Source organism: Chelmon rostratus, chromosome 4, assembly GCF_017976325.1.
Source record: "Chelmon rostratus isolate fCheRos1 chromosome 4, fCheRos1.pri, whole genome shotgun sequence".
Lineage (NCBI taxonomy): Eukaryota > Metazoa > Chordata > Actinopteri > Chaetodontiformes > Chaetodontidae > Chelmon > Chelmon rostratus.
In genome coordinates, this window is record NC_055661.1 from 12,609,037 (window position 1) to 12,623,991 (window position 14,955).

At 40.6% G+C, this 14,955-nt stretch overlaps 1 protein-coding gene across 3 annotated transcripts in view; it reads left to right on the top strand.

The window, feature by feature from the left end:
• pde4cb (phosphodiesterase 4C, cAMP-specific b) overlaps nucleotides 1-14,955 on the top strand; it is an 88,854-nt gene that overhangs the window by 33,098 nt on the left and 40,801 nt on the right. Inside the window, exon 1 of one of the 3 annotated variants that reach the window (XM_041935750.1) lies at nucleotides 12,792-12,977. The exons of the other annotated variants lie outside the window; for them this stretch is intronic. Within the exon in view, the coding sequence (XP_041791684.1) occupies nucleotides 12,901-12,977 (77 nt within the window). The 5' untranslated portion in view covers nucleotides 12,792-12,900. Of the gene's footprint in view, nucleotides 1-12,791; nucleotides 12,978-14,955 lie in introns of those variants that run through there. 3 annotated transcript variants of the gene reach the window in all.

Consider the following 14,955-nt stretch of genomic DNA (forward strand, 5'->3'; position numbering starts at 1 on the left):
ATGGGAAAACATCACATATGACTGAGACAATGAAATGAAGATACCAGCACACTCAAAGAAAGCAAGCACTCAGCAATCTTTTGATGTCCTTGTTGTTAGCTCCTGGCACCTCCAGTGATGCAGCTTTAAATGCAATGATGCAACCCCAGTGCTGCTGATGAGCAAACATGTAGTGTAAATGAAGCAGTGCAATGGAATGGTAACAAGCAGATTGGACATGTGTAAATGAACACTCCTCAGCTTTAGTAACACATTGTGGTGCTACTTTCCTCACCATCCGGTGTTGAAACATTCTACCTCCCAGCAGTGAAGAACATATGCAGTCTCTAAATAAAGCCAGTGCCCCAAAGTGGTCTCAATGCTGATAGAAGTAGAGAAATTGAAGCCAGCAAAAATAATGACTAAAAATGGCCTCATCTTCACAAAGCACAATATTTCATGGCCTGCTTCTGAGGTGTGCAGCAAAAAAGCTTTGACAATGCATGTACTCTCTTCTTTTTAGTTATTTAATCAATCTAAAATCAATGTATTTTTCTGATTGGAGGCTACCCTTTCACAAGGATTTTTTTCTATCAACATTTAAAAAGAGTTTTCTACTCTAAAGTATGCACACAATGACTCTGGTAATTACACAGAGAATAGCCATTGATGGAATAATTTCTCTGTGCCTGGCAGGATATGAAGATCAACAAAAACACTAACCTTTAAACTTTTAGTATATATCTATTTTGAAATCCCTCTTTGAGTAAACATGTGAAATCTTAGAAATTTAAGTCTGCCTGCTGTCCCTCTGAATCCATCCCCATGCCAAGCTTAGGGATGAGGTAATCAAGGCATTGTGAACATTATCAATGAAGATGTTTTCATTGCAGGCTGTCCTTGTTCTTTTGGAGCCCTGCCTGTCTTTTCTCACCAGGTGATGTGTTTTGGTGGAGCCACATGTCACGACAGCTAAGTGGTCTGTATAGCTGTCTGAGGGCTTTGGAGATGGTAATGGGAAGTCAATCTCTTATCAGTGATTCACAGATGGATATCGTGACTGCCATGAAAAACAGAGGGGCAGGAATGGGAATTTGTGGTTTAAAATGAGATAGGCTGGGAAAGAGATAGATAAGAGGAAAGACACCAACCAGTTCACTTAATGAGGCAGCAGAACATTACATTTAGAAGTTGTATAGCTTTGCATAAGAAACATTTTTACACTCTTAGCACTGCCTTTGTAGAGCAGAACTGCTGAGAGGCTGACAAAGCGTTAGGACGGGGGGTGTTCAACATGGGTGTCATTTCCTATTGCAATAATCTTAAGAATTTCTCTTGAATATTTTAGGTTTTGTAATGCCTCTTTAAGAAAGCAGGCTGACAAAGATCGCACTCCTGTTGACAGGAACACAAGTGTACTGTAACATTTCATAGTACAGGACAGGACAAATGATGCTGTCCATTCAGTGGTTGATTTGCTTAAACTTAACAAGCAGAATGGCCTGAATGTGCCAGGAAAAAAAACCCCAAAACATTTCACTGTTCATTATTTTCATCCTTACTCCAGCATATTTTTTGCAATTTTCAGTTGCACTGAGATATGGCATGTCAGATTACAATCCCTCCTCTGCTTGCTCCCTGCTCCTGACACATAAATCACAAACTGTTTTTTGTAATCAAATCACATCCTGCATGCACTGTGTTTTCCTCGAAGCTTCTGTGGCTATTGACTTTTGCCCTTTGGTGGTGTTTGCTGATAAAACCAACGATGCAACAATTTCTTACAAAACAAACTCTGTTTGCAGAACAAACTAAGTGCAATATAGGCTTCTGTCCCTGTTTGTTGCCTTTGTTCTGATCTTTTCTTTTAGCAGTAGAGTGAACCATATGGACTAAAAACACTTATCCACCTTCAGATTCCCTTAGCCATTTACTTTTTTACTACAAACCCTTTGCAGGGGCGTTCCTCAAGGAATCCTTTTGGGTATTCTTATGATTTAAGTCTCAGAAACTCCTTATAGAAGTCCTTTCAGTATTTATAGATAAAGATATAACAATAACACACATTTTTTTCACCTGGACAATTATCTTCAGATCCATAGTGTTTAACTACACAAGCTCTGTGGCTGCAGCCCTGGCGCATGCAAGGTTGCAAAGCGGAGGTAGAGCCTCAGCAGATGTCCTGTTTGAATAACAACATACTGTTTGCCATTGAGGAGCTCCCGGTTGCCTAGGAGATGCAGCAGACCCTGACAGACAGCTCGATCTGATGCTGTGTGATGAAAGATGTGATGGTTGAGTCTTTTTCTAGCTGACAGTCTGGCCCAGGCATTCATCATCCGAGTCACTTCACTTTACCCCAAAGTTAAGGTCAGATAAACCGGTAGAGGAGCAAGACACATTGGCAGTCGTTGTTCTAATCAACACTATTTAAGTAAAACATATTGTAGTGTGGTAGTTTATTGCACCATAGTAGGTACAGACATTTTTACTTCATTTTGCTTTTTTGCTAAGCACAGTTATGCCTTTCATGAACTAATCGCATTTGTTGAACCTTGTGCCAGTATATAAGATGATAACTGCTTGGCCTGAACAGCACTGAGACAACAATGCTGAGAACAGCCCTTATATGTGTGTCATGTTGGGGACTATTGTGAGATGAGAAATGTTTGATTCAGGCTTATGGCTCAGGTCAATTGCACTTGGCTCATAGAAGTGACTAAGAATATGTGCTTACCTGAAAACGTTTGTGATGCTGACGGGCAAGACTATTACTGTTGTTTTTTTTCCTGGAATGTTCTTAACATTGTTCTTGTGTTGTGCCGCATCATGGAAATCTTTTAGTGAAATGATCAATGAGATTAGTTGGTAACTTACACAGGCTACAGGTAGTGGGCTGCATAGGCAGGTTTAATGAGGTTTGGGAGATGCTGAGGGCAGCACAAACTCCTGCAATGCTCTTATTAGTTAGCCTGTCAATTATTCAATTAATCACTTGGGACCACAAGTTTTTTTTCCCTTTGCACTTTACACAGATGATTTAGCGTCTCTGGACCTCAGTCTCATGTTGCTTTGAAAACTCGCGTATAAAAGTGCTCCCAGAGGCTACTTTTATGGCAGTAGCACAGTAGTATAGTATAATGTCAACTCATTTGTTTAGATTTTACCTCATAGATTCTCAGAGCACACTCAGTCTTCATTGCCAGGAGACAGAAGGGTGTTGTTTATATCACTGCTGTACTGACACTAAACATTCAGTGTCGTGTTTTTTGTTGATATTTTATTATCTTTAGCATCATAATTGCCTCTCAACACGGAACGCCGGCTGCAAAATTTGATGAATGAGTCATTTTGAATAATGAGCAACCTTAAGCAACAACTGACCTAAATTAATGAATGACTAATCCTGAATTTTAATATATTTAGCACAATCTGTATGTTTAACAAAAATAATCCATCTAAAAATATTGAATTGAAGGTATGAAAGACAAAAAAAAACCAAGTTTTTACTAGGCTTATTTGGTGCTCCACAACCAGCCATTAAAGCAAAGATGTAACATTTGAACTTAGACACTGACGGATACAAATGGGAGCATGTGATCTGTGGTCATTTGATCAACAGGAATGTGTTGAAACCCTGGTGAGAGTCTCGATAACATAGGATGCTGGCTTTGATCCCAGCTCTTGGCCCTTTCCAGAGGAAGTTGTCCAGAATGAGCCTCTTCATGTTCCTGGCTCTTCCTCCCCAGGAGCTGGCTGGGACTCGATGATTCCATCTGGACAAGCTTACCACACCGCTCTGTGCATCTCTCTTCACTCTGTAACCTTTTCTGTTTTTCCCCTTTTACCTTTGCATTACATTTTAGGCATACTAAGTAACTTAATGGCACTTTAAACTTAAATCCCTAGAGCACAAACAGAAGAGGTGCAATAATTACACACAGTAGGTGGAACAAAGGTAATATTCTGTGGTTGTCTTCCTGTCAACAAAGCACATAAAAAGACAGAAACCAGCAACGAATTGATCCACCATTATTGTTCTACTAAAACATTTTATATCCAAATGTCAGAGGTCATAATGTTCTGGCCATTATTCAACACCATAACAGAAGGGCACATTGTAACCTTATTTCATATTTGGTCAGATACTCAATTGGCTCTCATCTTGGGCGTCCACCCTGAAGCTGTGCTGATTGTAGAGATCTTCTGTGCTGCCGGGTTAAAGATGTGTAGGTTTTTACAGGTAGTTGGTTCTTTGCAGCAACATCCATATTTGAAGCATTGTAGTCCAGCACAAGCTCCTTGGTTCTGCTGATATTGAGCTTCAGGTGATGTGTTGTTGCACCATGTGTTAAAAGCTCCCCATCAGTCCTCTGTCCTCCTCTGGAAAAACAGTCTCTAAGTGAAGACAGCAGGTTTCTCACAGGAAATAATCCACTGAAATCATACATGTTAATATAGTGATAACTTCCATTTTACCAAAGAATACACTTAATAATAGTTAATTAATTGCGTGTATGTTGTGTTTTTAGCATACATTGAACGGTAATTGGAGAATGCTATTTTATGTGGTTATGGAAGAAATAGCTGATATTTGGAACATACTCTTCATCTCATCTGTTTTTCACCCAGGCACAGTAAAGGGGAACAACTGTGTATTCTGTCTTGTAGTCATATGTACAAGAGGAGTGCGTGTGTGTGTGTGTGTGTCTCTCTCTGTGTGTGTGTGTGTGTGTGTGTGTGGTTGGGGTGAAAAATTACATTTCTTTGTGTAAGCAACTGCAGAATGCTGAAATCAAGTTATTCTCTTGTACAAGTTACAAATAAGCAGTTTTTTCTGCTTGATGGAGTGAAAGTGTTAGTCTTTCAGCACTCCTCCCCTTTCAGTTTGTCAAGTTCCCACTCTAACACTTGTCACTCACCTTGATTAACTATAGTCAGCCATAAAACTGCCTACACACACTATATTGCATTTAGTCTGAGCTGCACAAGTATCAATGAAACAACACAAATAGCTACAAGAACAATGTGCAATTAATTGTCTTTTTGTCATGTTTGTATCAGGTAAAATTTGGTCCTCTGAAAGACTTTCTGAAAACACCATTTGCATCCAAATAAGCCACAAATCCCCTGTCACTTGCTGTGAAAGAGTGGGTCTCTGTCTCCTTCACCGCACCACCACAAAGCACCTGAAGAGTCATTCATTATGGAAGCTTAACTGCTGAAAATACACACATTTCAGAGGAAATCTCTTTTTTATTAAAATCATAGCCTTGAGAGAGAAGATTTCAATAAGAGCTGCTGCTGGCTTAAGCAGAGAGAAGTGTGTCGATTAAATGAAATTTTGTTTATGTAGTTAGGTTGTTTCCATCCCTTTTTATTAAAAATCTTTTGAGTATGTGGATGGCATTATTATGTACTTACACCTGCAGATACTGGAACTTAATGGTTAAAGCAGTGTGTATATATGTTTTTAGGTCTGTCCGTGTGTTTTGAAATGCATTTGTGTGTGTGTGTGTGTGTCTGTTGGGTCATTTTTCTATATTTGTGGAGTCCTACAACTTTGCAGGGAACAAAATGCTGCACCCCATGAATCATTACATTTTAGGGTGAAGACGTGGGTTAAGGTTAGGGTTACTGTTGGGAAAGTAGTGGTTAGGAAATTAAAGTTGGTGCATGTAATGTCCCCACAAGTGATGTGAACAAACCGTGTGTGTGTCTGTGTCAGATCAGCCAGCCTTGGCTGTGGGCCTGTGTGTTTTTGATTTGGTGTTGGCGGTGGGAGGGGGAAGGGTTTGTGACTCAGTCGAATAAATAGTTCCACATATCCCGGCATTAGTCACTTTAAGAAAAGACATGGGATTCAGCTCCTCGTCTTTTCTCAACTGACTCATAATGGCAACCGTTTGATTGACTGAGCCCACGCTGTCTACAGTTTTTTATGTTTTGAATTATTTTCACCCACTCAGTCAACCCCTCATTCCATCACAGGTGTAATGGTAGACTGCGTTAGCAGGTGATGTGGACTGCTTCCAGAGTTACTGTTCAAAACACTGTGGCCATACTGGAGATAAAGTTATGACGCTGTAAGGTGCCTTGGAAAAACATTTCATTTCTCCATGTCAAAATCCCCCAGGATAACATTTTTGACATTTTGTACTCCTGAGTTCATGCTGTGGGTTTTTCCATATTAGTGCGTTTGTTTGCATCAGTCTGTGCGTGGGCACCATCTGCTGGTCACATTTGGCAACACTTCATACGACAGCTGTGTTTTTGTTAGTGAGCTCATTGCAGTGACCCCTCCTGACCCCTCCCGAGTTAAATCAGTACTTTGGCAGTCGGCCCCTCAGGCTCAAGAGCCCTTCTATCTCATAGTTTTAAATTTCATTAAAATGGATGAGTGACAAAGAGACATAATGACAAAGTGAATAATAAATGTTGGACTCATTTTCTGATTTGCCATAAAGATGTTAATGCTCTTAAAATACTTTAGAGGCATGACTAAGTTCTCAGGATTAATCACATCACTCAGCCTGCCATGGCACATCTATGGCTATTAATAATCATGATTTGACCTATAGATGTTTATCAAGAGCTTTAACATTTGCTGGCAGCACTTGTATGCAGCTCTCATGTTCTTGTGACTGAAGAGACAAAGGAAAGAGCATGACCCACAGAAAAGCAGACTTCATCGACATAAAACCTTAGCAAAAAGACATTGTAGTCACACTGTTTGATTCACAGTTGATCTATGATAATTGCAGTGCAGAAATGGTTTATCAATGAACGTCTTAATAATAAAAAAGGTTTTAAAGTGTGTAAAACAAGAAAGAGGATCTTGCATAAAGTTGTTGAAGCGGTTTGCATAATGGATGAAGCAGTTAAAAAGGCTTGAAATTCAGCATATGATTTGAGCTCCATTATCTTGATCTATTTTCTGATGTAGGAGTTGTAAATCTGAGACAGAAATGCATTGATTTAACCAGCTCTTAGAAAAGCATGCCTTCTCGGATCATAATTACCGTCAAAATATTCCAGTGTAAGGGTCATATTTGCTTTTGTCTGCTGCCATGTTGAGCACGTCACTGATAAGCATCAGGACAAATACTCCTGCCACCCATACGCAGCTGAACCCTGACACACAGCCAACAACTGGCAACCTTTATGATCCAAATCCTTGAACCCGAACACAGTGGGAACCTGTCTGTTTAGTGTTTGATAGGAATAGGCAGAGAATGTTCTGCATGTTACATGTGAGGTGTACACAGAGTATTGATTGAATGAACTTAACTGTATGTAAGGAAGGAGCAGCATGTATTTACAGCATGCTGCTTATCAAGGGAAATGTTTAGGTACAAGCAGACTTCAGTTTGTGTATTTTGGCTGAATTTGCAAGGCTTTGTTTTGGGTAGAGGAGGTTTGGGTCACTGGCTGTCTGTGGGTCAGAGATTAAACTCTGCTTGATCTCTGTTTTTCCATCACCCCACTGCTCTGTTGGGAAAGCACTATTCACTTGAGATACAACTAAAAGTTTAAGTGACATTTCCAGGGTTCCTGTTATCTTTTATCTCAAGCGAGCTCTGTTTTTAGACAGAGAGAGGCCCCACTGACCAGCACAACCAGCATAATGGATACCTATCAAGGCTGCAGCCTCTCGACGCTACACAGCTTTGGCATGTGTCTACACAGGCAGAGGGTTAATGTTTGTGCAATGATGGGCTGAGGAAGGAAACACATGTAAAGTGGTGTGCTTGGCAGTTGCCAGTTTAGTCCTGCATGAACAGAGTGCTAAACACAGCTAGTTCACCCGTGGTACAAGCTAACAACGCTATAATTCAGGCCTGGCCATATTTAGGCAAGACCCAGTGCTATGTAAACAGGGCTTACTGCTGAGGGGAGGGCTCACTCCTGCACTCATGTCAGTGTCGACTGTTCTTGCAGATACCTCCGCTGAGAAAAGATAATGAAGATTCTCAAGCTGTAAAGTGAGATCGGATCTGAAGAATTTAGAGACTCCCACAAGTGTCTCTGAGTATAAGGTGCATCATTAGCAGACAGAATCTAGACTTGTTCTATGGTTTCCTTTAAAGAATACTGCTGAGATGGACGACCTGGACCACCTGTCACGACTAAGAGGGCTGCGCAAGAGATCAGCATAAGAGACCACGTTTTGTTAAACCCTTACACAGCAGCATGAGTGAGGCCCACTGGCAAAGCTCTGGGGAGGCTGGTTCCTTTCCACTCAGCAGCCATCAGCCTATCCAGCTGAAACCACAGTCAACGTCTGGCTCGCCCTGTGGATCCCCAAGGATGTCGCCCTGTGGCTCTCCTCGAAACTCCCCCCGCCACTCTCCTCTGCTGTTCCGCAAGCTGCTCATGAACCGTAGCATTGCACTGCAGAGGCGCTTCACCTTGGCACACACACCCAGGTAGTGTTAATAGCTAGGAGCCTTTCATTGTCAGGCTTTACAGGACTTTGTCTAGAGAAGTTGTAGTTGTGAGTACTTGCTTAAGATTCAATTTGTTTAAGAGTCAGAGGTCATCTTCCCTCGTCTTTTTGACAGTGTGATCGAGCTGAACTTGAATAAGCTTAACTACATGCATTTGATAGGTAATAGGGTTGCTCTTTCACGTCATCAAAATGCGTGTCATGGGTTTGCTGTGGCAAAAAAAGCCCCATTGTCTGATGAGAAGGTAACTGTGGAAAATCATGATTTTGTTGACGTCGGGACCGGTGTCATCTCAATGGACCTCATTGTTCTTGTAATGAAAGAGAGTGTCTTGTTTTGTGCCTAAGGTGTTCAACACTGCATTCAGCAGGCCTGGAACAGGTCAAATAGTGAGGAGAAAAAGCTGTTGGATAGCATATCTGTGACCTGAGGTTTCTGTTCAGCAAAGACAAAGTAAGTTCAGTGGGATTAGGAACCCCATGCCACAGTAAACACAAGGCTGACGCTTCATGCTGTAACCATCATTTATTCACTCATTCCTCATGGCTGAAAACAGACAGCATGTGTCTCTTGTACGTCAGACCAGGACGGGCTAATTAAATTTTCTTGTAACAATGTCTAAATTGGTGTTTCATGTCTTGAATACCATAAATGTTTAAAAGATGTCTGTTGAAGTTCAGTATGTACTGTATTGTGATTAGTGGTTAGTATCAGTCCTTTCAGAGCAGAATGTTAAGTATAGATACCAAAGGGACTTTTTGAAGTATTGTTCTGATTTTTAAAATACAATCTAACCACGAAAAAAGTAGTGCTGGTGGCCAGTGATATAGGAAATATTTTCCATGTCCACAATCATGACCTGTAGGTAATTTGAGGAAACTTGGGGAACTCTGCATGGAGGGAAAATCACCCTTCTAAAGCCCACATTTTTCAATTTTGTCTCCCAAAACACACAGTCAAAGCTATTTGCCATGGCAGTGGAAGTCTCCAAGACTGTAGGCTGATGTAAGCAACTGTTAAATTCAATTATTTGTAGAAAATTATGAATGTCCTTTAACATTATTATGGTCTATTTTTGTAACATCACTCACAATATTGCTTTATCATCTGAATTGCTGCCCTTACAGTCAATTAATTTTAAGAGGACTGATACTGATAAATAACAGTGTTTCTCACAGCCAACTCAAAAATGTCATCCCAAGTCATTTCATATTATTGACATGCTGTTACAATGAGACTGAGAAGACCTCTTGCATGTGGCTGCAAGCTGTTTGCAACAGCAGTGTTGTGGTTTGTTCCACGTATATACACACAAGATTACAATCAACATAAGAAAATAATCTAGGTCTTTATGAACCTTTGAAAACCCAGAGGAATATTGATATTATAATGTGATGTCGTGTGACATTCTCATTGGAATTAATTACACACAGAGAGCCCGCCACAGCACTTTAGCTCCCTCTCATTGCTCTTCATTAATCCAGCTAATGTTCAAGCCGGTTTCGCCAACACATTTCTTATTAAAATCTAATGAGAAGCACTCCCTTGCCTATTTAACTGACAGCCTGTTTTTAGAGAAAAGTAATTCAAGTCAACCAAATTTCACCAGCTGTGTCACAGAGTAAAATCAAGCAATTATTATGACTGGAAATCTCCCTGGTGTGCAGTAAATGGGAGTGTTGACGAGTGGTTTAAACCTCTTTATCAATACCTTAAGTATTGCAAAAGTAAAATAAAACGATTTTTTTAAAAATGAGCAGTTGAGTCACTGTTTCATTTGAAATGTTTAAATTCATAAAAATGTACTGTAAGGAAAAACAATCCACGAGTAGTACAAAGTTGAAAGAGGTTCAATTCCCTACATGGTTGTGGTAGACGAAGGGTAGGGAATCTTACTTATGTACTGGGACTAGTTATATTAAAATTCTTTAGTCAGTTTATATATCCTTGCATTACCCAAGTTTATTGTTATTGTTATAATTCACATAAATGCGTTGACCAGATGCAAAAAAGTCACACCACAGTTAGAAGATAATCATGTGTGTCTATACGGCATCCTCTTTTTAGTCTGCAGTGTTCACACAGTGCTTAGGGAAGTGGTTGTGGTGGCTTTGACTGATGCCACGCAACGAGTGTCCCTCTATCTAAAGCTGAAATGTCTGAAACTATTAAGTGCTAGCAGCTAGAAACACAGGCCCTGTCCTCGATGCTGCCAATGGCCAATGCTCTCTGCTGAAAGCAATTTGGAAATAAATGAAAAAAAACACATAAAAAAGCAACAAAAATAACAAATATATTGTTGGGGCCACGCTTTCAGTCATTTTCATGGCTGATTGAATCTAAAGATAAGTGCCAGTTTTACTGTGAATCTGTATTATGGCTCATCTGTCTGTGAGACATTTATACCAACACCATCAAATATTTCAAAGACTTAATTTCAAGCGCACGATTTTAACAGCTCTGTATTGGTGAGATCTCACTGCTGTGTGCCGTAGGTTAAATTGTTATTGCTGGGAATTTGTTGGCAGGTTCCAGATGGGGGATGTGAATGTGTGCACAGGCACCACTGTCATCTCACCTCTGAGTCAATAGTCTATTGGTTGAAGCACCATCCCAAGTTTTAACGTCTAAGTACTATCATATAACGTGTGAAAAGTTAATGAGTGAAGAGAAGTTGTGAAATGTATCTTCACACCTCTCTTCTACCGCTCTCTCTCTGGCAGACTCTTGAAGTTGTAGGTTTTCCTTCCTGATTTCTGCCCTTCATGTAGGGGTTGAAAAGTAGCAGGAACATACCCCTGTGGATCCCCCAGGATGTCCCTCTGTGAGCAGGATCTTTATAAATTGTCTCGTACGTGTCCAAACAATTTTATTTTCTATTAGGAATGGTTAGTTATTGTGCCAATATTTAGTCTTACATATTATTTTTTTCCTCCATAATATCGAGCTGAAGTGATGAGTCAGTCAGCGAACTGATTGACAGAATAATAGAATAATAGAAAATAACTGCTGTATTTTGATAATGACAATTGATTCGGAATATCTTTGAGTTTTAGGCTGATGATCAAACAAAATAAGACATTTAAAGAGGTCATCTTAGGCTCTGAGAAAGTTGTGTAATGGGTATTTTTTCACAACTTGTGATCATATCATAGACTAAAGCTTAATTAATTGATTGAAAAAAATGATCTGCTGATTAATCTATGCTTTTTTAAGGTGTGAGATCGTGTGTGTGTGTGTAGTACTTTTGTGAAACAGGTTTTGCTGTGCATCCTTTCATGCCCTTCAACCACCACCCACCCCCCTTGCCACCCTGCCCGGCACCAACTCTAACAATATCCCCCTGTAATTATGTAGCTGCAGGGAAGCCGAAGGGGGGTGTCGGGTCAGGCGGCCCGTTGAGCTCACGTGTCAACGAAGGCTGAGCCAACCCAGCTCTGCCAGACACAAAAACACCCGCTAGCCACACAGTGGAGTCAGAGCCCTCTTTCACAAGTTAGAACACACCAATATGTTCCTCTGTAACTGTCTAAATGCAGACGTATTTTCAGTGTCAAAGCTCAGAAAGGATCAGCACTCACTTTGGCTTTGCCTTGAATATCTGAAAATGTTGCCTAAAAGAGGATCAGCCTATGACTTGATACCAAAACATTTAAGCTAAATTCTTGCATATTTGTCTTGGCATTGGATATCCTGTACAAAACAGACTTCTTGACAGCTCCTGAGTTCTTGGTGGGCTGTCTCCAGCGACCTCAGGGGACTCTGCAAGCTCTCACACTGCTGGAGGAAGAGGTCAACCCACACTGACGCGAGTGTCATTGCTCTCAGCAGCAACTCAAGCCTTCCCCTTTCCTGCAAACTGAGTGAGTGGCTGACAGAGAAGTAGAGAAACAAAGCTACTTGAAAAGATTTTAGACTTCTGTCCAGATCCTCTGTTTGCCCCCGGACGATTTGGAGCTGTGCTACTAAAGACATTTTCAGCAATGTAGTCAATGTCACAATGTTTGTTGTTGTTACAACAACAAGCCAATGAGAGAAGAGAGACAGCCGTGGAAAATACTTCAATGCAGCTGAGTCCTCAGTTACAACAGCTCCTTTTCTGCTTCTTCCTTCAGGAGAGACTAATTGAATATCACACTCCAGCCTTGTTGAGGCTTGCCTGAGACTTCAGTGGAAGAACTCTTCAACATTCCTCAAAGATTTTTCTTGAATCCTGAGGCACGGAGGATTAATCAGATTTGTCCTCTCCATCTGACTCTATCAGTTTTGTTTCTGGAATCTTGCTGTGTTTTGGTTTATAGCAGCTCAAAATCTCATGGATTCAATCCAAAACCACTCAGCGGTTCATGGGAGAAAAGTAACAGACTGAGTTGTGAAGTTCAAGAATCTCCACAAGAGGCTTTATTCAGATGTTCAGGTTATTTTTTTTACAGCCCAGAGTGACTCGAATGAGTCAAAAGCTTAAGGGACAATGAACAAAGACCTCCGATTAGCAAGGAAAGCGGCGCCGACTGGTTTCGGACACGGTCGGAGACACTCGTGCTTGGGGTATGTTCCTAAACTATGCATCCTGCATCCATTTGGTGCTCATATTCATGAGAGGGGATGTTCATACAAGCTGCAGACCACAGCTACCTGCTCACAGACCTAGAGTGATAGTTTCACTGTCACTGGGCTACAGCAATAGACAAGGTTATTTTTACACAATTCACACTGTACATTCAGTGATTTCCGTGCCACTGTTTTTGATATTACATTAACCCTGAACACAGCTGTTATTGATTTTGTAGGTTTGTTTATTTTATTTTATTTATTTTAAGAGTCACCCAGACAGCTTTGCTTCCCTCTCGAGTATCACTATCGTTTTCGTTTTGTACATCTGCACAGCTTTCTGTGAAACTTAGGTAATCACTGATGCTGTGTTCACGTCATAAGACTGCTCAAGACGATTGTATTGAGAGTTTATCTTTTGTGGTTTAAAAATACTGACAATTTTGCTTCAAATCCTTTAAATTTGGGTTTAATTACTTGAATGACAGACTTTGACTCATATGAGCCATATAAATTTATATGAGTTTGGTTTTCAGGGACTTCAGTTTTATTAAGATGGATTATGGGAGCTTTCAGAAAGTTTCCCAGTTCTAATTACAACTTCGATGTTGGAACTCCAATTTACCGGTTGGGAGCAAATCACAGGATGATTGCTGTGACTTTGCTTTGTCATGTAGCAGTATCATACAGCTTATTCATTGTAGCAAAAGAGTAAGAGTAAATTCAGGAGTTAATCGGTGTGTTGATAAACTGGAATGTGTTCATCAGAGTGATGAGAACAGTAGGTGGGGGAAACCTTCCACACAGGAACTTTCATCATATGTATTTTAGAGATAATGTTAATTCAAGTCTGTGACCTGCAGAAAAAGTTGTATGGCTTCACTTCACTTTGAGGCTGAGTGTGTGACTTGAAGGTGTCGGGCTACACTGTTTTTCTATTTGCTGGCATAATACCCATGTCTTTTGAGAGGAAGCTAGTTTTGTTTGTGGCAAGTTTCATTGAGCAGACTTCCTGTTTTTGCTGAAAGTCTTCCAGAGACATTTTTTTCGGCAGGATGACCCTAAGACAAATGTTGCTGACGAACACACAGCACTGAAGTGAGTGCTGGACCATCTGGAGATGTTTGTGTTCGAGCAGTTTAAAGGCAGATGCACATGCAGCACAGTTTGCATTTTTATAGGTGTGTGTGTGTGTGTGCTTCATTTTGTGAATAATGCATTTTTCTCTGACACTGCGTGTATGTCAGTGTGTCTGCTGCATTGTTGTCAGTCTATGTGCAGAGGGATAGTGTTAGTGGGTAGATAACCCTGCCTGTTGTTGCTGATCTGCAATGGGGGATGGACTCATGTTACGCAGAGGACAAACACACACTGCCTTCTGTGTGTCTTTGTATGTGTGTGTCATGTGTTTTTATGTGTTCCAGTGTGTTGTGTTTTGTGTGTCTTCTTGCTTGTGTGTTCATGCCTGTTCCTGTCCTGAGTCCTGCTAAGCATTAAGATGGGCTGGGATTGGAGGGCACCGCCCAGCTCTCCACTCTGCTGTTGGGTCAGTGGTTGACTCAGCCTCCCATATCACATCCCACCACAACCACAAACACATGCCACACCTTCCCTCCTGACAAAACAGTCCTTGGTGCAGAAGTAGATTTTACTGTATATGTTGCTAGTAGCGCCTGTGGCTGTGCTTTTCATTAATTGAAATGCAAACTTTAGAAACAAGATGTTTGACCTTTAAAACCCCCAAAATAATTACTGCTACTTGCAATTGTAAAAAAAGAAGAAGAAGAAGAAAAAAAAAAAATAGAAAAAATGCTGTAGTTATGGATTTGATAAGCCTAAGCTGAATTCTCCCAAAACATCTTCACATAGAGCGTGTCTGAGATAAAGTGCATCTCAATACCAATAATACTTTCAGTGGTAAAGTGGATCTGAAAGCCTTTTTGTTATTTTCACTGGCTCTATTTTGCTTATGGTT